Source organism: Leiobunum rupestre, chromosome 7, assembly GCF_980474605.1.
Source record: "Leiobunum rupestre chromosome 7, qqLeiRupe1.1.hap1, whole genome shotgun sequence".
NCBI lineage: Eukaryota > Metazoa > Arthropoda > Arachnida > Opiliones > Sclerosomatidae > Leiobunum > Leiobunum rupestre.
Genome location: NC_143390.1, coordinates 21,546,032 through 21,571,815, shown reverse-complemented (window position 1 = coordinate 21,571,815; position 25,784 = coordinate 21,546,032). Strand labels below are relative to the sequence as shown.

Sequence of the window (25,784 nt, the reverse complement as noted above, 5' to 3'; positions counted from 1 at the left end):
TAACTGTTAGAGTATTTAAAGGAAGGAGGCCCTAGTTTTCTCCATTCGTGTGATGGTACCGCCTTGCTTGGCTTAACTTCGTTTAGGTCTATTTTCTTTGAACAAATATGGGGCCTTCGGCGTTGGTCCTAGCTCCCTCTTAAACTAATAAAAACAATGGCTTCCCCCGTTTTATATTGCGTAGCACCCTCTTACGAATTATCCGGCTCGCGGAAGAAAGAAGATTCCAGAACCCAAATCGTTTCCTTCCATCCGCAGTTGATCCCTTATCAACCTTTTAATATCAGCCGCCGCTGGGGGAAAAGCCAAAGCTATTTTAGCAATTTAACTAAATCTTTTTCATTTCGAATATTAGCATTGCTAGAAAGAGATTTTTCAATTTTATTCCCGGATTTTTTTTTTTAATGCGAGTATCTTATGGTGGCTGCTTATAAATCGTTTGTACCATTTTCTAGCTTCGTGACTTTGGTTTTTAGGTCTTACTGTCTTATCGCCGTTAAGCACCTGCGCTCTCATAGCGGCATTTTTGCGTTCGAATAGGATCAAAGCTTTTTTTCGTGTTGCTCTTTTTCTAATTTAATCCCAAATTGGAATTAAAAGATACGGTTTCAACCGGGTTTTTTTTTGCGAGGGAGGGTTGGGAAGATATATATTTCCATTTTCAATCTCCCTGGCGTCCCTTCTCAAGAATCCGTTGAAATAATCTTTTAGAAGTTATTTTAGAAGAAAAAAAAATCATGAAACGGAATTTATTATTAAAGTGGAGATAACTAAACACGTTTCTCTATTTTTCGTTGAAAGAGAGACGAATATTTTTTTCTTTACTTTGGAACGGAATTTAGATTGGTTTATGGATTTGGTTTTTACGTACGTCCTTGGAAAAAGAAACTAGGAAGTTATATTAGGATAACTAGGATTAGAGTTCCATCTTTTGGGAATGTTGGATAATTTTTTGGTTAAGTTTTAAATAAAATATACCAATGTCAGCGGTATCTTCCCATTGCGCCGAATCCCATTAGACCGAATTCCGCCAATGTTTTTGATGAAATTAGCCCAAAGGCGGGTTTTGTATTTTTCTAATCGACCGACGCAATATTCACAATAATTGAGCGACCGCAAAAAAATAGTTTTTCTTTCTACACCTTTTGATTTTTTATGGAAGCGTTTTAATATATTTTAGGTTAGGTAAGGTTAGGTAAGGTTAAGTAACACTGCATGCTGTTCTGACAGATGCTGAAACGAATAAAACTGAATCCTAAACCCGGAGAAGTGCGGATTTTTCGGTCGAATGGGATTGGGTTCGGTCGAATGGGATTCGGCGCAATGGAACAGATTCATGTCAGCAACGTTTACACAAGCGACAAAATTACCGTTAAAAATTAAAGACGCAAAGAGGCGCTGAGCGTAAATTTAATTTTAAAGTACCTTAACGATAATAATTGGTTAAGTGAGTTGGATTTTCAGAAAGCCCATCATTTAATTAATAAAAAATATCGAGTATCTTTAGTTTCTAATCCAACAAGTTAATTTGCAACTATCTTAGTTGCAAATTAACTTTATTATTAAATTAACTTTAATGATAGAGCGTTAAAAATTATTTAAACATAACCATTCGCCCTAATTACAAATAAATAAATAGTAACGCGGAGAATTACTTCGAAATAGTTCGGCGCAAGGTGAACTTTGGTAACTTTAATTTTATTCAAACCGTTCGAACGTAAGTGAAAAATTGCTTCGCTAATTAAACTAAAACGGTTCAAGGTCGATCGGCGTTCCATCAAAGCCATTCCTTTGGAAAGGCGTATGCTGAGAATTTGTCCGGAAAACTCATTTTCTACTAATAAGTGAAAGCTATTTTCTATTACTTCTGGGAAGGTCTAACTTTGGATTTATCATCGCTTTTAGACCTATACATTAATTAACATTTTACAACCCCTTTAATTGACGTCTCGACATCTCCTTTTTATCGAATTTATTTATAAGAATTGATAAAAAAAAATCCTTCCAAGGCCTAATGAATATTAATACTTGATTCGAGATTTACTACTACGAACGAGAAATATCTCCTCGCAGTCGAGATATTTTTTTTCTAATCATTACGGACGTCTTATCATTGATGTCTTACGCATTTTGTTTTAAGAAACCCCTTCGAGTAGAAGATTCAAATGTTTATTTTGGTTGCCTTCCAAAATCAATTTAACCTTATAATTTTACGACTTTTTGAGTTTTCCAATAGTTGTAACTATATTTTTTCGGGAATTACTTTCGGTTGACTTTCATCTTCGAAGAAGCCATGCCGTTTTACGGTTTGTTAGATATTGAATTGGTACAAATAGAAAAACCCTTCGTTATTACAACTTTGAAGTTGCCGCCCATTTTATTTATGTATGATAATATTTAGAAACGCGTATAAAGTATCTTTTTCTCCCCGTCCTGTCTCCGGAGGAGAGTTTGTCGAAAGTCTTATTTTCGAGGCGTAATTAGCAGGAAAAATGTTCGCCCCTTTTTGCCAAATGTTGGCAACATTTTAATCGGAAACATCTTAATTCATTAAAGCCCGAATAAGCTCCTCATTTTGGCACGCGAACTTAATGCTAATAACATTTTTTTGTTTATCTCATTCTCCTCTGGAAATTGTAACAGGTATTTATACAAGAACCGCATCCATGTGGTGGAGAAACACGCTTTCAGAGGCATCCCAAATCTCGAGCAATTGTACGTTCTAAGTTTTTTTTTAAGTATTTGGGGTATGGTGATAGTTGACAGCTCCGATTTAAGCCTGGTTTTCACTTGGCGGTTTTTGGGCGAAAAAGCCCGGCGTCGACGGAAAATGGGCGAAAATTTCCGTCGACGCCGGGCGGAAATTCCGTCGGTTTTCGGTTTTGTGTGGCGATTTTAATTTCTATTTTTTTCGCTCAGTTGGGCGATTTCGCTCTTTTTCAACCAATCAAAAACCATTTTCGAAAGGTGACTGTGACGTCAGGGGGATGGTTAATTTCCCGCTTCTTGCATCCGGAACTCGGCCACGTGCTTTTCTGTGAATTTTGGAACGTGTTTTTTTTATACCCTTGTTGCCTTCTTTTCCAGTATGTTTCTTTCACACAAACCGATCTTTCATAACTCATATTTCTTTGAACACGATAGATCATGTAAAATAACATTAAATTTAAAATGCTTACACGAGCTTTAATCAATAGTTCACTATTATGATCAGATAAATCATCCATTTTTAGGCCTAGGCTTAAATCTCCACTATCAGACGAAAACCGACGAACTCGCTGCCAGAAAGAAATCGCTTTATTTCCGCCCTAAAAAAACGCCAAGTTAAAATGCTAAAACGCCGACAGTGAGCGAAACGTCGAAAACCATATCGCCGACGTCAAACTTTCTGTCGGTGAGTTTCCGCCAAGTGAAAACCAGGCTTATGGTGATAGTTGAAAGCTCCCATTTATGGACATGGGCTTTCAACTAACCGTTTATTTAATGCGGGGTTGTAGATTTTTCGGTAGCTTTGAAAAAATAGAAAAAATTATTTATTTTATTTCAAATCAGATTTGTTTATTTTAATTGGTTTTTCTTTTTAAACATCATTTTCTTGACAAATTGATTGATAATTTTGGGCGCCAGGCTAACGTAAATATAAATTAAAATTAATTGGATTAATGGATTACCTTTTACATAATAGTTTTGCTGTGGATTGGCAGTGGTACAGAAATATTCTGTGTACATTTTCATAAATATATCGAAAAAATATTTTAAAATCATTTAATTTAAATCATTTTTATTAATATATCGAAGTATATTTTTTTAAATCATTTTTATTAATATATCGAAATATATTTTTTTAAATCATTTTTATTAATATATCGAAATATATTATTTTAAATCATTTAATTTAAATCATATTTTCATTAATACATCGAAATACATATATTTAAATCATTTAATTTAAATCATATTTTCATTAATATATCGAAATATATATATTTTTAAATCATTTAATTTAAATCATATTTTCATTAATATATCGAAATATATATATTTTTAAATCATTTAATTTAAATCAGTTTCATTAATATATCGAAATATATATTTTTAAATCATTTAATTTAAATCATATTTTCATTAATATATCGAAATATATATATTTTTAAATCATTTAATTTAAATCAGTTTCATTAATATATCGAAATATATATTTTTAAATCATTTAATTTAAATCAGTTTCATTAATATATCGAAATATATATTTTTAAATCATTTAATTTAAATCAGTTTCATTAATATATCGAAATATATATTTTTAAATCATTTAATTTAAATCAGTTTCATTAATATATCGAAATATATATTTTTAAATCATTTAATTTAAATCATATATTTATCCAAATATCGAAATATATATTTTTAAATCATTTAATTTAAATCATATTTTCATTAATATGTCGAAATATATATTTTTAAATCATTTAATTTAAATATTTTTTTATATATCGAAATATATATTTTTTAAATCATATTTTCATTACATTATAGAAATATATATTTTTTAAATCATATTTTCATTACATTATAGAAATATATATTTTTTAAATCATATTTTCATTGCATTATAGAAATATATATTTTTTAAATCATATTTTCATTAATATAACCAAATATATATTTTTTAAAGGAACACACCGGCGTTTGAATTTAACTAGTTTCACGCGCTTGTTTCCAGAATTGGTTTGGTGGTATGTAGTAACTATGTACTACCACGTGGTAAATCCGGGCCCAATTTTTTCAATCGTCAGTGTGGCCCTTTAATTTAAATCACTATTTAAATCGTACAACCCTGATTTAATATAAGTCGAACGTAATGCAATTTTGAATGTCTTAATAAAGGTACATCCACTTCAACCGGATTGAGACATTCGACGAAGAAACCTTCGCCAATTTGCCCCATTTGGAACGATTGTAGGTTTTGGTTTTTTTTTAATCTTTTAAAATTTGTAAGAAAATACTTTTGTTTGAAAATTAATAAGGTTCATGCACAACAATAAACTATCTAAAATACCACCCAAGGCGTTCCAGAGACTCGATTCGTTAAGGCGTCTGTACGTATCCCGTATATATTTTCGTGTAATATTGTCGTGAAACGTATGGAAAATTCGTGATTTACGCCCACGGTAATAGGCGTCTCAATAAAAGCAGATCAGCGAGTCCCCAAGGAGTAATAGCACTGAGAGCGTAGAATGGAAAGCTAGGTTTTATTTAGTCCTTGTCTCTGGGTTTTGAAGCGGTGCCGAAAATAAGACTACATTTTAGGCGGTAAAAGTTATATAAAAGTTTAAAAAAGATAAAATTTATCATTTACTTCGACCAGGACGCACACGTGTGCAAAGGCTTGTCTCTTTTGTGAAAGCAAAGATAATATAACTACGTACCCTAGATTGGAAATCAAGCTCCTTGCACGTAACGCAGGCTCGTACTGGGTTCCCGGCGGAAGTCGGAAAAAACTGCCTCCATCGAGCTGGCAGGGCTACCGACATATAGTTAAAACGTAAAGTGTTAGTGAAAATTGCGCCGTGGTTTTTGACTCGCGGTTTTCAAGATACCAGATATTTTTGCATTATATTGTTTTAAAACAATAATGGATCATGCCTGTAGCTCTAAAAATGTTTCTAAACGAAAGAAAACTAAAGGTGAGTAATATAATTTTTGGTTATCTATTGAAATTCCTTATTTATCACCCTGATATGGAGCCCGATTTTTCCGACTTCCGGCGCGAACTCAGTAAAAGCCTCACGAGAAAACGGGCTATCGAGAAACGCCGAAATTTCGAATCTAGGGTACGTAGTTATCATGGCTGCGTTCAACAACTATCAACGGAGAAAAACCGTTGAGTTATCGTTGAGTTCTTTTAATCAACGCTACGTCACAAAAATCTAAAAGTTGTTGTACGATTATAGTTCGCTGACTTAACGAACCAAATATCGTTTGCTACCCCTCCTTTAACTTTGTCGAATGACGTCACGACACCGATGAGCAACGGAAAAACCATCTCGCTCAGCCGATGTTTCCGCTGAGTCTCCGATGATCAACGTGACGTCAAAACCGGAAGTCAAAAAACCCGTTCAGCAAAAAACCCGTTCAGCAAAAAACCCGTTCAGCAAAAAACCGCTGACCGTTGAGCTCAGCGCTGAGTCCGCTGAGTCTCCGATGATCAACGTGACGTCAAAACCGGAAGTAAAAAAACCCGTTCAGCAAAAAACCGCTGACCGTTGAGCTCAGCGCTGAGTCCCGCTGAACGTAGCCATTATCTTTGGTGAAAGTGAAGCGCCAAATCTATTTTACAAGTCGGATTGAAGTTGGCTTGGTTGGTTGGTTACCGGTTTAATTTGGCCACCCTGTTACCGCCCGACCGAAAATATTTCAGATCAGTGACTACGTCATGGGAGAAGCGAAAAGAGCGGCGTTTATTGAGACGACTAGGCTAGGTAAATCTCGAAGGAGCCGTACGGTTTTCGACTGTCTTCGGTTGCTAAAGGCTAATTCAGCTAACGGTAATCCTTTCGCGTACCTTACGAACAGTCGTCTGGATTCCAACGCTCTGGTTTGCGACTGCGAGATGATGTCCTTCGCCGAAACGTTGAAAGAGAAGCAGTCCACGACGCAAGCGGCCGCTACTTGCGAGTACCCGTCGTCCTTGCAAGGAAAGTCCCTGATGTCCTTGGACAAAGGCGACTTTAGGTGCAGTAAGTAGCCTCGCTTCCAAAAGATAGATTGTCTAACAAGCAGAGTACCCGAGGGGTTTATTGCCGATTTGGTTCAAAGTAGACCTATAGACTCTTTTTTTTTTGGAATTTTGCTGGGCGCGTCCATGTTGAGTTTACCCCCTTAACCCCCATTCTCCATATCCTTGGACCAAAGACCCGAGCCTAGACCCCCCACCGGTGGTTCCAGGTAATGGCCGACTAGCGGGCGGCCAAAAAGAAGGGTCGAAAAGACCGCGAAAAAGACGTGAAATTTGCACTACCCATTCGATTTGCCATGGCAACCAAAAATATTTTGGATCACTTAAAACAAAAAAATCTCAATTTAAAAAAGCACGAGATTTTCTCGGTTGCACCTAGGAGCAACAAACACAAGGAGAACGCAGCTAGTCTTTAAACACGCTAACGCAGGGTTGTGTACAAACTTCATTGGACGAGCCTTTACGTTGAACGTTTTACGGGCGGGGGGAAGACAATTTCCGAATTTTCCCCTTCCGACGGCAGCAGGCGCTAAAGCGTCTAACCAATGAAAAATGTACGCAAGAAAATGCACGACTTTTGACGGGTTGCGTTCTCATTGTGTTTGTTGCTCCTAGGTTGCACGGGGTCCTAGCTATGATTTTTTTTAATTTGAAAATCACGAAATGGGTAATTTGGGCCACATTTAGGTAAATTTCATAAAGTTTGGGTAAATTGGAACATTTGGGGGGTAAAATTGTAACAATATTTGGGTAAAATAAGGAAAAATCTTATTTTTGTTTCAAATGGCCAAAAACATTTTTGGTTGCCATGGCAAATCGAATTGGTAGTGAAACGTCTCCTTTTTGGAAAATTTCATATCTCATATAGGTCTACATTACGCCCGACTTTGAACAAAATCGGCAATAAACATCTCGGGTACTCTCCTTGTAAGTGTGTCGATAATAGGTGATTCTGAAATATTAGGTGGTTTCTTTTCGCCTGTTCTCGGACTAAAAGCGTACTCTTTTTACCCTAAAACGTTTTATTCGCCTGTTCCGGGGATGATTTAGGGTTGTTAATTTTCCGGAAAAATAAAATGCGGAAAAATTTCCAGAAAATTTTCCGGAAAATTTTCCGCAAATCGGAAAAATAAAAAATTTAAACATAAATTACTTTTCAAGGGTTTTTAATGTTTTAAACTTTTTATCGATTTAAAATGACTAATATCAGTAAAAATACTACAAACCATTAATAGTGTTACATTTCAACCAGTTTAAACTAGTCTATAGGTTTAGTTTTACTTTTAGATTAGAAAAAATGAGGTGAAAATGCCGCTTTATTTAAATTTACAAACAATATATTAGACAAATCATGGAATGAAAACGTTTTTAATATTTTTCGGAAAAATACGGAAAATTTTCCGGAATAAAGGCCTCGGTAATTTTCCGAAAAATTTTCCGACTTACAACACTAGTTCTTTTTATAAAATAATCTTGGCCATATTGTTGAAATGTTGCCTCCCCGCTTCAGTTGTGGATCCGTTTTCTCTCCCACTAAAGAGCTTATGAACTCATTCTTAGGCATTGGCTGAACTATTCCAGGGCAACATTTCAACAAGTTGGGCAAGCGTAAAGACATTTTATAAAATCAACTATTACTCTGCCCCATAAACTATTCGCTTGTTCCGGAGTATTAGGGATATTCTTTTTACTCCTTCTGGAAAGCTAGGAGCAACAAACACAGCACCCCATACAAGGAGAACGCAACCCGTCACAAGTCGTGCATTTTCTTGCGTACAGTTTTCATTAGTTAGACGCTTTAGCGCCTGCTGCCGTCGGAAAGGGAAAATTCCGAAATTGTCTTCCCCCTTTCCGTAAAACGTTCAGCGTAAAGGCTCGTCCAATGAAATTCGTACACAACATTGCGTTAGCGTGTTTAAAGGCTAGCTGCGTTCTCCTTGTGTTTGTTGCTCCTAACTGGAAAGGAGGTGTAAGGGAGTAAATCGGATGTTGTCGTCTGCTAGCCAGAATTTATCTGCTAAAAACACCACACGACCACAGGCAGCCATTTTGGAAAAACGTTTTTACTCTGACTCAAACTATTCGCCGCCACAGAATCGGAGTAAAATGACGTCATAACGTTACTCTTCTTACCGAATACTTGAACCATACGACAGAGAGTAACCAAATCACGTGACCACCGATCTTTTTCGACATCACCTATTGACTAGCGCGTCAATTAAGAACAGCGATTTTAAAAAGATGAAGTCTGAAAATGTTTTCGAAAGGCAATACAAAAACCCGGTGTAGAACCGTTTTCCCTTCTCAAAATAAACCATATCCCTTATTCCCAAAACGCGAGCCTTGAAAAACTTTTCAACTTTAAATATAAACAAACTAGCGGGGAGCTTTTTCGTGTACAAGGAGTGGGTGGGTGGGGCGGCCGACTGAGTGGGATTTATTTTTAGTGACTTTTTGAGTTACAGTTGTACCTCAGCTGCTTTTACAGTAAAAACTTAAAAACGTAAAAATCGCGCCATCCGGGTTTGTAGACGATTTCTAATGCCATTTATTTATCGGGAATTTTTGCAGAGAAGCCCAAATTAACCCAAGAACCGACGGATGTTGAGGTCACGTTTGGCGGTACGGCCTACTTTACGTGCAGAGCGGAAGGGGATCCCGATCCGGAAATAGTTTGGCTTCATAACAGGTTTATAGATATATGCATATGTAACATAATCACTCATAAGTATGCCATGAAAGCATTTTCGTTGATGAAACCTTGTTCACGGGATATGACGTCACTTACAACTCCGTGACGAAATACGCGTCATCAACTTTACTGATTGGAAACGGAAGTTAGTGAGAATTCCTCGCGCGTTTCTGGCTTTGCCCATGTCAAGTTTAGCTCGTGCCTCGTGATCACGTGATTTCATTTCCATGGTAACCTTTTCAATAGCGCCAGGATTATAAGAATTTTGGCCTTTTTGGGTCCGCTCATTGTATGTTCCGCGTGAAACAAGGTCTCATTGAATTTTTTTCAATGGAAATATTATACAGAGGCATACTTATGAGTAATTATGTTACATATGATATATGGTTATGAATGTATTCGTCTTCACAGATAATATGTGGGTATAGCACCCTGTTCAACTTTTGATTCCCGGAAGAAAAACCACACCCCCATCTTTCCTAGCTTCATATTGTCTGTTCAGCCGAAAAATATTTTGATATTGTAGAGCAAAGTTAAGGAGTAGTTTTGATAACCGTCGCGTGGCATTTATGTTCTAGTAACGAGATACCAATGACGAAGGAAGATCGGTATAGCGTACTTACGGACGGCACTTTGATGATAAAAGAAGCCCAAGACAAAGACGAGGGTATCTACGAGTGCATGGCCAAGAACATGGCGGGGGAAACCAAGTCGAAGCCCGCCAAGATGAAATACAGGGGAGGAAAGTGTAAGAAGAGAACCATCTCGATGGCGTGGAGAAACGTTCTAACTTTTAATGTGGATTTCAGATAAGCCTTACTTCACCAAAACTCCCCAAGACAGGATCTTAGTCAATCAGTTTTCGACGGTCACTTTCTTTTGCGAAGCGTCGGGATACCCCAATCCCGTCATCACTTGGACATTCGGGAACTTCCTGCTTCCCTCGTATTCCACCAAATACCAGATCTCATCCGATGGTTCCTTGACCATCAACAATATTCAACTGAGCGACGTGGGACTTTACCGATGTGTGGCCACTAATTTCTTGGGACGAATTTCCGCTGTATCTCGATTGGACGTTGGAAGTCGGTACAAGGATATATTCGTTATTGTTTTTATCGTCGGTTTCATTGCCGTCAATCCTAAAACGAATTTCGTTCTTTTTATATATTTTTTTGACAGTACCGCCTCAATGGGTTGACAGTCCGATTGACACATTCGTCCAAGTTGGTGGATTAGCCGAATTCAAATGTTTCGCCGAGGGGAAACCCACGCCGGAACTAACGTGGACGAAAGACGGTAAGATTTGCGTTTCGCGTCGCTTTCGCGGAAGGAAGTACGATTTGGTTATCTCTGTCAGGAAGACCCATTGAACAAAGCGACAGGATAACTATTTTGCATCGGGGAACGTCTTTGAGATTGAGAGAAGTCGAGGCGGATGACAGGGGAGAATACGCTTGCGTGGCGGAAAACCAAGCTGGGAAGAAAGTCGCCAAGGCGGAATTGAGAGTCAAGGGGATCAGTAGGTTTCCTTTATTTTTATCAACGAAGTTCCGAAACGTCAACTTTCTCTTTCGTCGTCCTTTGACTTTGTAGAATCTGGAAAGGCGCCAGTGTTGATTCGCGTTCCGAAGGACACCGAGGTTCGTGTGGGAGCCAATGTCGAATTCGCTTGTCTGGCAGAAGGGGATCCCCAGCCCATCATCAAGTGGATGAGGGAGGGCAAAGAGCTGCAGACTGACGCCTCTCACAGACAAAGTAGCACGGGTCGGTTGTACATGTATAACGTCGAGGAAAACGACAAAGGGACCTACGAATGCGTGGCTCGCAATAAAGCCGGTGTCGCCAAGTCTTCTATGATCCTTTCCGTTAAAGGTAATAGTCGCGATATGATTTTCTTCGAGTGTAGTAAGTTATTTTAATGACTTCGTAGAGGAGCGTCAAAACGCCATTGATAATATTATCGAGAACGCGGTGGTGGAAGCCACCGATGAGGTTGATCGGGCCATTAATCGAACGATGGAAAGTCTGTTCAAGAACGGCACCGATAAGCCCAATCCTTCCAAGCTCTTTAAAGTACTTCGTTTCCCCGACTCTGATGCCAGGAATCTGGCCAGGGCTGCTGAGATATATGACAGAACTATTGAATTGGTTCATCGGAAAGCGTTCAGCATAAACCCGGCTAACTTATCATGTAAGACTGAATGGCTCTCGCGTAATTTTTTTTTATATCTTACATTTTTCTTAATCTTTACTTTTTAGCTTATTCCTTCACTTCGTGGTTGACATCCGGTCAGCTAAGACAAATCGCCAACTTATCTGGCTGTCTTCAGCACAACAACGCTCCCAATTGCGACGATATGTGTTTCCACGGAAAGTATCGGTCCCTAGATGGAACTTGCAATAATTTTCGACATCCTTGGTGGGGGTCCTCTTTAACCGCTTTTCAAAGACTTTTACCACCCGTCTACGAGAACGGACTGCACACTCCAATCGGCTGGTCCAAGGAGAAGCGGTACAACGGGTTTGAGAAACCAAATCCCCGGGTGGTCTCCGTCGAGGTCGCCATGACGAAGAACATTACGGCCGATCACCAATATTCTCACATGTTGATGCAATGGGGACAGTTTCTAGACCACGATATGGATTTTTCCTTGCCAGCCGTCAGTCACGCCGCCTTCGAGGATACTAGTGACTGTCTACAGAGGTGCGATAATATTCCTCCGTGTTATCCCATCAAGATTCCGGATACCGACGACCGCGTTCGTGGCAGGGAGGTCGAGTCGAGACACCGTTGCATCGAGTTCGTTCGATCCAGCGCCGTTTGCGGCTCGGGGGAGAGTTCCCTCTTGTCGGATGCTATTATGCCGCGCGAGCAGGTCAACCAATTGACCTCGTTCATTGACGCTTCCAACGTGTACGGCAGCACCGAGCGAGTGAACACCGCCGTTCGTAATTTCAGCTCGCCCAGTTACGGCCTACTTAGTCACGAGTTCCTAGATTCTAACATGAAGCCGCTGTTACCCTTCGCTAACGGATTGGCCATGGACTGTCAACGGGACGTAAACGCGCGTCATCTGCCTTGTTTCATGGCTGGTGACGTACGAGCCAACGAACAGCTCGGATTACTATCGATGCACACACTGTGGGTACGAGAACACAACAGAATCGCCACGTCTTTGAAAAAAATTAACCCAACCTGGGACGGAGAGACCTTGTACCAAGAATCTCGAAAGATCGTGGGGGCCCAGATGCAACGCGTTACTTACCGAGACTGGTTACCCAAGATTTTGGGTCCTAAAGGAATGGAACAATTGGGGAAATACGATGGCTACAAACCGGACGTGAACCCTTCCATCTCCAACGTATTCGCGACAGCCACCATGCGATTCGGGCACACTTTAATTCAGCCTATCCTAACTAGGCTCGGAAAGGATTTTAAAACGATCCCCGAAGGAGATTTGCCCCTTCACAAAGCGTTCTTCGCTCCGCATCGAATCGTGGAAGAAGGTGGCGTCGACCCGCTTCTCCGGGGTTTGTTCTATTCCCCATCCAAGATACGGAAACCAGACCAACTACTCAACGCGGAATTAATAGATAATTTATTCACGGTAAGATTTGTTTGGGTTTTCTTTGAGCTCGAATAACCCTGACACGTACTTCGTTTAAGTCCCTCTGTTTGGGTTACTCGAGACTTTCTGTCGATTCACGATATCGGCTTTCTCCCCACCCGCGAGTGTGTCGTAGGCAGTCTTAAAAGCTCGTTTCTTCTTCCGCGTGTTCTTTCAACTCAATTTCGCTTCAGTTGGCACGCAGCGTCGCTCTCGATTTGGCCGCTATAAATATTCAAAGGGGTCGAGACCACGCCATTCCGACGTACAACGAGTGGCGCCGCTTTTGTAATCTGAGCGTCGCGCAAACGTTCGACGATTTTCGGAGTGAGATTGGAAGTCTCGAACTCAGGCGCAAGCTGCAAAACCTCTACGGACATCCTGGTATGGGCTTCTCTCGAACCTAGATCGCTCGAGAGAGATATTGTATTTTCTGTCGGTAAATTGTTTGACGTTTTTAGACAATGTTGACCTTTGGGTCGGTGGTGTCAGCGAGGATCTCATGGACGGGGCTCGAATCGGACCCACCTTCGTTTGCCTTTTAGCCAACCAGTTCAAGAGGGTTCGAGACGGTGATAGGTAATATGCAAATTATCATACCAACTAATAATCACTTATTTATTTATTTATTTCAAATAAATCTTTAAGGTTATGGTACGAAAATCCTGGCGTTTTTACACCTCAACAACTACAAGAAATCAAGAGAACATCATTAAGCCGTGTTTTATGTGACAATGGTGACAATATAACCCAAGTATCCCGTGATGTCTTCGTTATTCCTCAATTACAGGTCCCAAATCTGGTTAGCTGCGACCAAATTCCCACGATAGAACTACGAAATTGGGCCCAGTGTTGCAAAGGTGAAATCGCATCTTAACGAAAATAAAGGAGACGACTAAATGTAAAATTTTATCATCTACAGATTGTTCCAACCAAGATAATACCACCAAAGACGCATCTCGAAACCGGCGGTCGTTGGATTTCGACCACCATAGTTACCTTAACGATAGACCGAACAACGTATCGAACAAGTTCGATCGTTACAATAACGACGCTGACGTAGACGTGACGGAATTGCGAATCGAAGGGCTTGAAGAACTAGTAAGCAAACTACACAAGTCCCTGAGGCAACTGACGAAGAAGGTAGGGTGTCAATAAAGGTACTTGCATCTTGGTTAACAGACGTAACAGTATATACATAAACCACCAAGGTCCATAAACTGGAAGCCGAATGTTTGGCCCAAAATGGCGTGGTAACTTGCAAAGAAGACAATGGACGTGTTCGTAGAGAAGGTGAGACGTGGAAGAGGAAAGGATGTACACTGTGTTCTTGCCAAGTAAGTTTGTTAGAAACTTAAAGTCAGTAAAATCGGTTTGGGCAAAGCCTGCTCCAAATGCACCGTGACACTGAAGATAGTACTTTTGGCTTTGTACGGCAGCGCCACAGGCGGACTTTCTTTGAACTAGATTATGCCACATTTTCCTACAATGGAAGGACCCCAACGGTCAAAATATTATAAGTAAACGGACAAGGGTTACGTTAGACCGTTTTAATTTGAAATAAGGTGGTACCTTGGCACATATGCCTTCGAAGCGGAGAAGAAACTAACAATAAAATAAAATTCCAGAAGCGCGTGCGAGAACGCTTTAAACAGCATTAAAAAGAAAATGGGAGACAAGATGGAGGAAAACGCGTACAAAAGGGTATAATACGGAATAACCTAGGATTTTGATTAGTAAAACAATTACAGGACGAGGGAAACACTATATATCACCGAAAGGAAAGTTTTTCGTTTAGACCGCAGGGGTATTCTGTTCCGAACTTTAATATTAATTGATTTTCTTCGGTAACTCTATGATTTTCTTACTTGAACCAGTGTCACGATGCAGTTTGAGCAGATTCAGTTTTCCCCATGCCACTGTTGCTGCCCTGCGAGCTTTACAACAAAGGTGTAATAATTGTTTTCCCTGCAGAACGGCGTGGTCAATTGCCAAGTGAAATCCGACTGTATTCCCCCCACATAGGATTTTCTATGGTCTCTCTTAGGATACTCATTCTCATCTTATCCAATTTTTAAATTAATTGTCGCTAAAACTTTCGTCAGCTGCGCGGTGGTTTTTATTTTTCTCATTATTTTATACATTAAGATACGCGGGGGGTAAGCAGAGGGCGTATAAAAAATATCTTTAATTTATTCAGTGCCAAAAGTATGCAAATGTTTATCTGGCTACAAACCACAAAAGCAATGAAAGTTAACATTGAACATTTTTATTTTCGTCGTTAGAAGAAAAAATAAACATTTTTTCGCATAGATTTTTTTTATTTTATGCGTAACATCATAAATTTATAATTACATTTTTTAAATCATAATTTGGATTTGGTAGCATGGTCTGAATAATCTCCTAGGCCTAAAAATATAGGTAAGGTAACTAGTAAAAAAAATTATACTATTTTTCCTCTAAGTATAGTATGTTTATTATCTAACCGATAAATTTGGTGTGTCGACCTTGAGCAATCATTTTACCAGTAACTTTATCGGTTATGTCGCAAGTTAAGAAGGCTATTCTATTGCCCAGTTTCAGGGTTTTAGCGTCTATTAAAACTGTGGAACCCACTTTAGCTGCGCTCATGTATCTGTAATGAATATGCGCGTGAGACAGACGCAAAGTTTTGATAAAGGATTTTTCTTACGTGATATTCATATCCACGCTGACTCCCGGGGAAGGCGGATTAAGAGTGGTTACAGCGACTGATGTCACCATATCTAAAAAATATAAATAAAAGATTAATTATATTTTTTTTAATTAAATTTAATACAGGACATAAGGGTCAAACACAACTAGTCAGAATTTGTTTCAATAACTCCTAGTCTCCTAGTTTCATGCAATTTCCATAACTACCAACACGGTTGGGATTTTCTGATTAGTAAATCTTATTTACCTATTAGAGTGGCCGTCAGTCCACCATGCATTGTTCCAAACATATTTTGGTGGTCTTCTTCTACTTTTAACTCAACTACGCAACTCCCTGGTCCTTCATTGACAAGTTTGAGCTAATATGCATAAATAATATACTATTAAAATCAAAAGTTATTTAATATTTCTGATAGTAATTTAATTACATACGTTTTGCAAGACTGATGAGCAGAAATAGTTTTTATTTTTCGAAAATAATTTCAACGCGTCTACAACCTTCATTTTTCTACAATACAATTAGAATTCAGTGAGTACAACAAGGGCTGTTCGGGTTTGACAATTTAAGAGAGGTCTAGTTCAAAAACCGCGCTTTTAGTTTAATGAATGACCCCCGACTTTCTTCCCTAGCGGACGCTGCGCTAACTATTGTAAGAGGAAGAAGGAAATCAAGGAATTGGATTGGGATCGTCTGCTCAATCTCGGGACTTGGGTTTTTCTTGTGACGGGTATTTACTAAAACTATTTCCGATTCCAAACGTTTCATAACTAACGTTTTGAAACTAATTAAGTTGACTGATCTTCCTAAAGTATAGTTCCTATTTTAAACAAAGCAAAGGTAACTAGCTCGCGTTAAAAGTGCAGATAGTAACTAATAATATGCTACGCCCTTTAAGAAATCAAAGGCCCAGTTTTGGAAATATTGGATAATTTTTATGCTATATAATATCATTGTTGTCTATTTAATCGTCTAAAATTAGACAAATACTTAACATGAAGTAAACGGTGCACCTATTAAATAGGAATCTCAGAGAATGCCTGGTTTAAATGGTAAGTGAAATGTAACTATATTATCTCCTAGTTCAAGGAAACTTGTTGTTTAAGGCTTAGTGGGATATTTAAATCAATAAACGTGCTTGTTGTTTTGAATTATTAAGGTTGAAAATAAATTTCAAAGGCTATAAACTACTGAATATGGAATATAGATATGGTCTTACGAGTAGGTTCACTTACTTAAGAGAAAACCGACGAAGTTTTAACTTCGCGTTTCAGATTGTATAGGACTCGGCGTCGTAACGCGTTTGGTTTTTGTAGTGCTGTTGATTATGCTGTCTGCTGAACGGCACATTCAAGGTAACTCGTCGCTTGTTTTAAGTTATCATTGAAGCGATTTCTCGGCTTTTGTGTCAATCGAAAATATGACATTGAGTATGAAATTTCGATATATCAAAAATATGACAATTAAATATAAAATTTGGATGCATCAAAAATATTACAATTGAATGTAAAATTTCGATATATCAAAAATATGACAATCGAATATAAAATTTCGATATATCAAAATTATGACTATTGAATATCAAATTTCGAGAGTTTAGAGGGTCAGGCCCGTAGCCAGAAAAAATTCGTTAAGGGGCAGTAGCTTTTAGTGAGGGAGCACTGTGAAATATTTTTGGTGTTCAACAAAAAAACCTTGCTTTCTGAAGCAGACCATTCTACAACTTGTATTTAAGAAATAGTTACCTCTAAATAACGATCTAAACCTTAGACGAAGGCAAGTGGTCCAAAAGGATGGGGACAAATAATAATTTCATTTGAGGGGGCAACATTTATTATGGAAAGGGCAGCCCCCCCCAAATGCCCCCCCCCCCGTGGTTACGGACCCCCGGACAACAATAAATAGACGAGGCTTAAGTCATGGTTAAAAAGGCCAAGTTCAAATAGTCGAGTGTTTGCATAACATTAAAACATGATTAAAAGCAGAAAGCGAAACATTGGAAACAATTTTCCTTATTCTGCCCGGTAATTTTAATACGTAATTTTGTAAACCTCACTAATTAGGCGTACCTCCCTATTCCCTAGATCTTTCGTTCGGAACTTCAGATGAAATTGTGTGTGCGGGCTTTGTTGAATTATTTTGAAAAAAACTTAAAACTTTCATGACTGACAATATCTCCTCGAATGATTGACTATTAATGTTAACCGATTGGTCCCCGTGGGCTGTATGTCTTTTCGCCCTAGCCCTTCCTGAACTCTAGAGAAAAAAAAAGATACGGATTTGAAAAAAACGTTGTATGGTCGCATTACGAGGGACTAACGCCATCTGTGGCGGATAAACTAAAATTAATAACAAAACGCGTATGGATAAATCTAGAGAACGGTAATAGTTGTTTTTGTAAAATAAAATTAATAAAAAGTAAAAATATGTAATATGTTGCTTTTACGTCACAAGACACAGCAATATTTGAATATTCTAAGCTAGAAAAAGCTAAAATTACGGTTTGTAGTGCGCGCTAGTAGGCTTATTGAAGTAGGGACTGTGACGAAAAAGCAATATTTAATTAAAAATGCCACGTTACTTTATAAAAAGAACTATTCTGACGTGCGATCAAAATTCGTTAACAATTGGGGCGTTTAATCAATGTTTCGTTATTGTCTTTGTATGTAAATAGTTTTGTGTAATATCTATTGTTGGCTATTAGCTTCATATTTTCCCATTGTTTGCGCCATTTAGTTTTTATAGGGAGTTCATGGTGTGAAGGCCTCGATGCCATAAGCACCAACATTCGTTCTAATTTAGACCAAAGTGAGACGTAAAAACAGTACATTTAAATTCACAGATTACAATAAAATATATTTAAAAATATTCGTCCTCGTTCAGGGATATTTATAGGAACTATTTCTCCTCATTCAGGGATATTTGGATGAACTATTTCTCCCCATTCAGGGATATTTGGATGAACTATTTCTCCTCATTCAGGGATATTTGGATGAACTATTTCTTCCCATTCAGGGATATTTGGATGAACTATTTCTCCTCATTCAGGGATATTTGGATGAACTATTTCTCCTCATTCAGGGATATTTGCATGAACTATTTCTCCTCATTCAGGGATATTTGCATGAACTATTTCTCCTCATTCAGGGATATTTGCATGAACTATTTCTCCTCATTCAGGGATATTTGCATGAATAATATATTGAAGGGTATATAACTTCTGGGCATTTCAGCCCCTCCCCCCCAGACCAGTGGTTTTAATCGGTTATAACCAGGTTTTTTTTCCGGCTAAAATATAAACAGCGAAGACTTTTATGTCACTCAGTTCCTAAGTAGGAAATTGTCTGTTGTTATTGTTGTAATTTAGAAACTAAACAAAGTAAGCAAAATAACTATATTACATAATTAAATAATCTGGATTTCCTTCTAGTTTTTGTTAATGACGCGCCGACTGAGTCACCGAAGCGAGGCAGCGAACCTTTGAACATTAACCTACCCCTGTCCTCCTCAATTAGATGAAAATTTGTTTAAATATGAAGCAAAAGCTAAACTAAATAAAAGCAGAAGCCGCTAACTCGCCCAAAATCGTGAAACGTCTTGTTTTCGAACTAGAGGTATTCGGAGGGATACGTAAATTTAGTAGCATTGATAACTTTAATCAATTAAATATTGAAATCACTTGAAATCTGAAATCAGATGTACGAAATTTATAACTTTGGAATGATCACGGCCAACTTTGATCACGCGCTGTTCGCGCTACAGCGGCCAACACATTCTTCGAAATTCCGAGAGCAAGGATTTTATATTGGCTTCAATGTAAAAGCTATTCTAAAAATAATAATCCGCTAGGGGCGCTGACGTCATACACATCTTTTGCTCATAGGTTAACACAGAAACGTCAACGAATGAGATGGCCGCTGTAGCGCGAGAGATGTGCGAGACATCAAAGTTGGCCGTGGAATGATTGAATCATACGCGAGCCACTGCCTTCTATCACGGCCAACTTTGATTTCTCGCGCATCTCTCGCGCTACAGCGGCCATCTCATTCGTTGACGTTTCTGTGTTAACCTATGAGCAAAAGATGTGTATGACGTCAGCGCCCCTAGCGGATTATTATTTTTAGTATAGTTTTTACATTGAAGACAATATAACCACCGAGCGTGGCGCTGAACTCCTACACATTATAGTACAGTTTATAGGGGGAAAATCCATGCTCGCGGAATTTCGACGAATGTGTTGGCCGTAGTAGCGCGAGCAGCGCGTGATCAAAGTTGGCCGTGCTTCTATAATACTGCGCGAGCAGTAGCGGAGAAAAAATTTGAAAAATGCAGACGATTCTTTACATTTTAGCTCGTAGAATTCCCATAGGATTTCGCTGGGGGTTTTAAATTTTGAGAGACTCGCCTTGTTTTGATTGAACTTGGTAATTTCTACATTATAAAGGTAATAAATGTAAAATCTATTATTGGCTATCATAAATTTACATACTAATGAACAATAATCGTGAATCTGAAGGCGATATCTCCGTATAATTTCTCAATACGCTTTGAAAACATTAAGCCTTGCCCGCCTTTCGCGTTTAAAGTTTTAAACCAAGGATGATCTATACCTACGTTTCAGGTTTGCCAACCGACGTGTTGGAGAGCAAACTACTTTTTCCCTACAAAGACTAAATATAGCGCTCACTAGATTCGCTAGTCTTAATCCCCGTTAATTTCTTCTTTGCTCCGTGTCGAAAACAAGACGTTTCAAAAGTTTTACGTTGGCGGTATACTGACGACGTGAGTTAGAGGCTTCTCTTATTATAGGATTCTGATAAGAGCTATTATTTTAGTAAAATATTTTAAAAAAGCCGAGAAAATCTGGAATTTTTTCATGTGGCTATAACCGGTTTTAACCACGCTATAACCGGCTTAACCAGGTGGTTATACCTGGTATGGCTGGTTCCATGCCAACCCTGTTTTCGGTGCGTTTTACCTTTAAATGAAATGTAATTAAATTACGTACTTTTTCCAAGGTCGATGAAAAAAACAACTTCTTATTTTTCGATAATATTTTCAAAGTGTCTATAGCTTTCATTTTTTTCTGAAATACACCTAAAATTTAGCAGTGGTGGATTTACCAATAGGCTCAGTAGGCTTAATCTTAGGGGCCCGGAACATTTGGGGGCGAGGTTAAAGTAATATCAGAGGGCCCATAATACCGCTCAAGCCTACGGGCCCGGGACATTTGGGGGCGAGATTAAAGTAATATCAGAGGGCCCATAATACCGCTCAAGCCTACGGGCCCGGAACATTAGGGGGCGAGGTTAAAGCAATATCAGAGGGCCCACAATATAGCTCAAGCCTACGGGCCCGGAACATTAGGGGGCGAGGTTAAAGCAATATCAGAGGGCCCATAACACAGCTCAAGCGGTCAGAAATCGATATTTCGATTTAATTTCTACTCTATTTTAGAAAATTAAAGTCCCGGTTTATGATATCGATAATTGTACTACATATAATATCATCATTGTTTACTTTAATCGACTGAAAATAGATTTAAAAAAAAGCAATATAGATTAAACATGGCACTTACTCTTAAATAAGAATCTCCAAAAAATGCCTGATTAAAATGATTTATAGGTTAATTTTGTTCTAGGAGTGACACTCACTTACGTGTTCAATCGAAAAACCACCTTCGTTTGTTAGCGTTTGAGGTTGCGTAGGACACGTTTGGTTTTGCAGCGCTATTTTGAGATAATTATGACTTCATACTACATCTGTTACTATTGTGTAAAAAGGCAAATTTCCGAACAAATGATACGTTTAAAAAGACGCATCCAGAACAGTGAAAATGCAATTATACCCGTGCGACCGAAGTACGTTAACGGCGTGTTCTGGATGTTTCGAATTTAATGTGTAACTCATGTTTTTTGGTTTTACTATAGTTTGTGCGATTTAGTTGATTTATAGAAAGCTTCTAAGACCAACAAGTCTTCTAATAGTGAATTTTATAAAATAAAAAGTGGTCTTGCCCAACTTGTTAAAATGTTGCTCTTGCGTCACAAGACCCAGCTTTATTAGTGTATTCCTCGCACGAGCGATTTGCACGCGCTCTCGAAAAAGCTATATTCCTCGCGACTGTAGCGCGCGCTCGTAGGCTTGTCAAAGCATAGACTAAGAAAGGTTTCTTAGTCTATGGTCAAAGTAAGAGACTGTGACGTAAGAGCAACATTTCAACAAGAAGGCCACGTTAGTTTATAAAAAGAACTATTTAAAAAATAACTCACAAAACCATTATTCCTACTTTTTTAGAGATATTTGGAGGAAATATTCCTTCTCGTTCGGGGATATTTGGAGGAAATATTCCTTCTCGTTCGGGGATATTTGGAGGAAATATTCCTTCTCGTTCGGGGATATTTGGAGGAAATATTCCTTCTCCTTCGGGGATATTTGGAGGAAATATTCGTTATTTTCTAGAAAAATTCAGAGGAAATATTCGTCCTTTTCTAGGGAAATTCGGAGGAAATATTTGTTATTTTCTAGGAAAATTCAGAGGAAATATTCGTCCTTTCCTCTGGGAAATTCGGAGGAAATATTCGTTATTTTCTAGAAAAATTCGGAGGAAATATTCGTTATTTTCTAGAAACATTTAGAGGACATATTCGTTATTTTCTAGAAAAATTTAGAGGACATATTCGTTATTTTCTAGGAAAATTCAGAGGAAATATTCGTCCTTTTCTAGGGAAATTCGGAGGAAGTATTCGTCCTTTTCTAGGGAAATTCGGAGGAAGTATTCGTCCTTTTCTAGGGAAATTCGGAGGAAGTATTCGTCCTTTTCTAGGGAAATTCGGAGGAAGTATTCATACTTTTCTAGGGAAATTCGGAGGAAGTATTCGTCCTTTTCTAGGGAAATTCGGAGGAAATATTCGTCCTTTTCTATGGGAAATTCTGAGGAAATATTCGTTATTTTCTAGAAAAATTCGGAGGACATTCGTTATTTTCTAGGAAAATTCAGAGGACATATTCGTTATTTTCTAGAAAAATTCAGAGGAAATATTCGTTATTTTCTAGGAAAACTCAGAGGAAATATTCGTCCTTTCCTATGGGAAATTCAGAGGAAATATTTGTCCTTTTCGGGGGAAATTCGGAGGAAATATTTGTTATTTTCTAGGAAAATTCAGAGGAAATATTCGTCCTTTTCTATGGGAAATTTTGAGGAAGTATTCGTCCTTTTCTATGGGAAATTCGGAGGAAATATTAGTCTTTTTCGATGGGACGGCTGAGGAATATTTAAGTCTCTTTACTTTAAATTATACCCGCTTCTTAGTTTTCGCTTAGGTTTCTTTCTTTTTCAATGCCATCTGGATCAAAATGGTTCAAGTTTAGTATATAACTGGTTCCCTAAAAATTGGGCGTCGACGCGTTTTCCGCCTTATGTCTCTTACCGGTGGAAAACTCCACCATTATAGCCGCCAATCGTCTCAAAGCGAGACAAAATTTCAAAACAAACGTAGTCATATATTTATTTATTTATTTATTTCGTTGGAGTAGATAGTGACAAAATAGAAAAATGATTTACGTAAATTTTGAGTATCCAATATAAGTTCAATAATGACTAGATCTTTCGTTTTATTAGAATAATTTATCCAACGAATTTGGTGTGTCGACCTTGGGCTACCATTTTGCCAGTGTCTTTGTCGGTGATGTCGCAGTTCAGGAAAATCATTCTTTGACCCATTTTCAAAATTTTAGCTTCTAACAAAATCTTGGAACCCAGTTTGGCCGCCGTCATGTATCTGCGAAATAAATTCCATTTTTGGGTACAAACTATCTTAAAAAAAAGGATTAATAGTCCTTTCTATAAATTAACATTGACCTCCTTAAAAAGTAGCATTGGCCTTCTTATAAAGTAGCATTGGCCTTCTTATAAAGTAGCATTGGCCTTCTTATAAAGTAGCATTGGCCTTCTTATAAAGTAGCATTGGCCTTCTTATAAAGTAACATTGGCCTTCTTATAAAGTAACATTGGCCTTCTTATAAAGTAACATTGGCCTTCTTATAAAGTAGCATTGGCCTTCTTATAAAGTAACATTGGCCTTCTTATAAAGTAGCATTGGCCTTCTTATAAAGTAACATTGGCCTTCTTATAAAGTAACATTGGCCTTCTTATAAAGTAGCATTGGCCTTCTTATAAAGTAACATTGGCCTTCTTATAAAGTAACATTGGCCTTCTTATAAAGTAACATTGGCCTTCTTATAAAGTAGCATTGGCCTTCTTATAAAGTAGCATTGGCCTTCTTATAAAGTAACATTGGCCTTCTTATAAAGTAACATTGGCCTTCTTATAAAGTAACATTGGCCTTCTTATAAAGTAGCATTGGCCTTCTTATAAAGTAACATTGGCCTTCTTATAAAGTAACATTGGCCTTCTTATAAAGTAGCATTGGCCTTCTTATAAAGTAACATTGGCCTTCTTATAAAGTAGCATTGGCCTTCTTATAAAGTAGCATTGGCCTTCTTATAAAGTAACATTGGCCTTCTTATAAAGTAACATTGGCCTTCTTATAAAGTAACATTGGCCTTCTTATAAAGTAGCATTGGCCTTCTTATAAAGTAACATTGGCCTTCTTATAAAGTAACATTGGCCTTCTTATAAAGTAGCATTGGCCTTCTTATAAAGTAGCATTGGCCTTCTTATAAAGTAACATTGGCCTTCTTATAAAGTAACATTGGCCTTCTTATAAAGTAGCATTGGCCTTCTTATAAAGTAACATTGGCCTTCTTATAAAGTAACATTGGCCTTCTTATAAAGTAACATTGGCCTTCTTATAAAGTAGCATTGGCCTTCTTATAAAGTAACATTGGCCTTCTTATAAAGTAACATTGGCCTTCTTATAAAGTAACATTGGCCTTCTTATAAAGTAACATTGGCCTTCTTATAAAGTAGCATTGGCCTTCTTATAAAGTAACATTGGCCTTCTTATAAAGTAGCATTGGCCTTCTTATAAAGTAACATTGGCCTTCTTATAAAGTAACATTGGCCTTCTTATAAAGTAACATTGGCCTTCTTATAAAGTAACATTGGCCTTCTTCTGAACTTCTGCGTATTTCATGACGAATGAGCTACACAAAAACAAGTTCAGCAAGCGTATCTTATTTTATAGAAAGGCCAATTATTTTGGTTATATACTATTTAACTGAATCCCATTCGACCGAAAAGATTTTAGACTTCATATCTAGAATTTTTCTCTATTTCGAGCGCAATGGCGGGTTTCGATTAAATGGTAATAAAATTACATAGTTTAGATTTAGGTTAGATTAGGTTAAGATTTTCCTGTATTATATTTAAAAAAAACCTTATTGAAGTTCTTAAATCATAATTAAACTTTCGATGAAATGACTTTTGCGAAAACAGCCAAATATTCGGTCGAACGGGGATACAATCATTATTTATATTCCTTACGAAACATTTAACTCGACAGTGACACCGTGCCGGTCAGCCATGGTCATTGTAGTTGCTGACGTCACAATGTCCACTAGTGTGGCTATCAATCCGCCATGCAACGTTCCATACATATTGACGTGCTCCGGTTCCACCGTTAATTCCAGGATGCAAATTCCAGATCCTTCGCTGACCACTTTTAGCTTGTTATAAAAATAAAGAATATTTTAGTATTCAAAGTTACCTATTCGAAGTTCAATGAAGTCATACTTTTTCTTTTAAATCTGCCGCAAAGATTTCTTGGTTCGAATAAAATGACGCTAGGGCTTCCGAAATCTTCATAATTATTAATACTTCTTATCGGTACTGAAATTCAGTTTGATCTGCCGCGTCATAAAAGTTACGATCGTTTCCACATGAAACCGGCTGTTCAAATTCACTGAAGGTTAGCGTAGAAGATGTATATCCATTTCTCTATGGAAGAGTAGTTTTCAACGCTATGCGCGCTGCAAGAGGAAATAATCAATTAAATTAATCATTTTAATAATAAAGTAAAGGAACAGCTAAGCACGCCCCTTGTGGCAGAGATAAAAGGAACAGCGGAAGTATCCATTTAAAACGAA

At 37.9% G+C, this 25,784-nt stretch overlaps 3 protein-coding genes across 6 annotated transcripts in view; 1 reads left to right on the top strand and 2 right to left on the bottom strand.

The window, feature by feature from the left end:
* Positions 1-15,354, top strand: part of Pxn (Peroxidasin) — a 44,327-nt gene extending 28,973 nt beyond the window's left edge. Inside the window, exons 4-21 of one of the 2 annotated variants that reach the window (XM_090152772.1) lie at positions 2,644-2,715; positions 4,888-4,959; positions 5,028-5,099; positions 6,577-6,740; positions 9,311-9,428; positions 10,010-10,179; positions 10,241-10,516; positions 10,614-10,730; positions 10,792-10,953; positions 11,028-11,306; positions 11,365-11,625; positions 11,694-13,042; positions 13,237-13,426; positions 13,504-13,621; positions 13,691-13,902; positions 13,965-14,185; positions 14,254-14,379; positions 15,017-15,354. In XM_090152772.1, coding sequence (XP_090008898.1) covers positions 2,644-2,715; positions 4,888-4,959; positions 5,028-5,099; positions 6,577-6,740; positions 9,311-9,428; positions 10,010-10,179; positions 10,241-10,516; positions 10,614-10,730; positions 10,792-10,953; positions 11,028-11,306; positions 11,365-11,625; positions 11,694-13,042; positions 13,237-13,426; positions 13,504-13,621; positions 13,691-13,902; positions 13,965-14,185; positions 14,254-14,379; positions 15,017-15,067 — 4,030 coding nt within the window. In that variant the 3' untranslated portion in view covers positions 15,068-15,354. The remainder of the gene's footprint in view (positions 1-2,643; positions 2,716-4,887; positions 4,960-5,027; positions 5,100-6,576; positions 6,741-9,310; positions 9,429-10,009; positions 10,180-10,240; positions 10,517-10,613; positions 10,731-10,791; positions 10,954-11,027; positions 11,307-11,364; positions 11,626-11,693; positions 13,043-13,236; positions 13,427-13,503; positions 13,622-13,690; positions 13,903-13,964; positions 14,186-14,253; positions 14,380-15,016) is intronic. The other variant, XM_090152773.1, reaches the window with a different exon arrangement.
* Positions 15,296-17,926, bottom strand: LOC149935129 (acyl-coenzyme A thioesterase 13-like). Of its 3 annotated transcripts, none has more exons than XM_090152780.1 (6): positions 17,804-17,926; positions 16,169-16,244; positions 15,984-16,095; positions 15,735-15,807; positions 15,529-15,677; positions 15,296-15,451 (listed from the first exon to the last, which is right to left on the bottom strand). In XM_090152780.1, exons 2-6 carry the CDS (start codon positions 16,238-16,240, stop codon positions 15,408-15,410), a joined length of 450 nt encoding a protein of 149 aa, XP_090008906.1. In that variant the 5' UTR covers positions 16,241-16,244; positions 17,804-17,926; the 3' UTR covers positions 15,296-15,407. The 3 variants fall into 3 exon arrangements, with proteins under 3 accessions (XP_090008906.1, XP_090008903.1, XP_090008905.1); XM_090152777.1 differs by lacking the exon at positions 17,804-17,926 and adding an exon at positions 16,970-17,197; XM_090152779.1 differs by lacking the exon at positions 17,804-17,926 and having other exon boundaries at positions 16,169-16,530.
* Positions 17,927-23,264: 5,338 nt separating this feature from the next.
* LOC149935128 (acyl-coenzyme A thioesterase 13-like) lies at positions 23,265-25,566 on the bottom strand. Its single transcript, XM_090152781.1, has 3 exons — positions 25,432-25,566; positions 25,183-25,364; positions 23,265-23,515 (listed from the first exon to the last, which is right to left on the bottom strand). The coding sequence occupies exons 1-3, from the start codon at positions 25,501-25,503 to the stop codon at positions 23,362-23,364; spliced, it is 408 nt and encodes a 135-aa protein (XP_090008907.1). The 5' UTR covers positions 25,504-25,566; the 3' UTR covers positions 23,265-23,361.
* Between the last annotated feature and the right edge of the window lie 218 nt (positions 25,567-25,784).

What these genes read in the sequence shown, in the direction of transcription:
- LOC149935129 (XM_090152780.1), bottom strand. Translation starts at nt 16,240, where the DNA reads ATGAAGGTTGTAGACGCGTTGAAATTATTTTCGAAAAATAAAAACTAT. An exon ending in GCTCATCAGTCTTGCAAAAC is followed by an intron (nt 16,096 to 16,168) that starts GTATGTAATTAA and finishes TATGCATATTAG; the next exon opens with CTCAAACTTGTCAATGAAGG. An exon ending in ACTGACGGCCACTCTAATAG is followed by an intron (nt 15,808 to 15,983) that starts GTAAATAAGATT and finishes TATATTTTTTAG; the next exon opens with ATATGGTGACATCAGTCGCT.
- LOC149935128 (XM_090152781.1), bottom strand. Translation starts at nt 25,503, where the DNA reads ATGAAGATTTCGGAAGCCCTAGCGTCATTTTATTCGAACCAAGAAATC. An exon ending in CGGCAGATTTAAAAGAAAAA is followed by an intron (nt 25,365 to 25,431) that starts GTATGACTTCAT and finishes TTTTATAACAAG; the next exon opens with CTAAAAGTGGTCAGCGAAGG. An exon ending in ACTGTCGAGTTAAATGTTTC is followed by an intron (nt 23,516 to 25,182) that starts GTAAGGAATATA and finishes TTTATTTCGCAG; the next exon opens with ATACATGACGGCGGCCAAAC.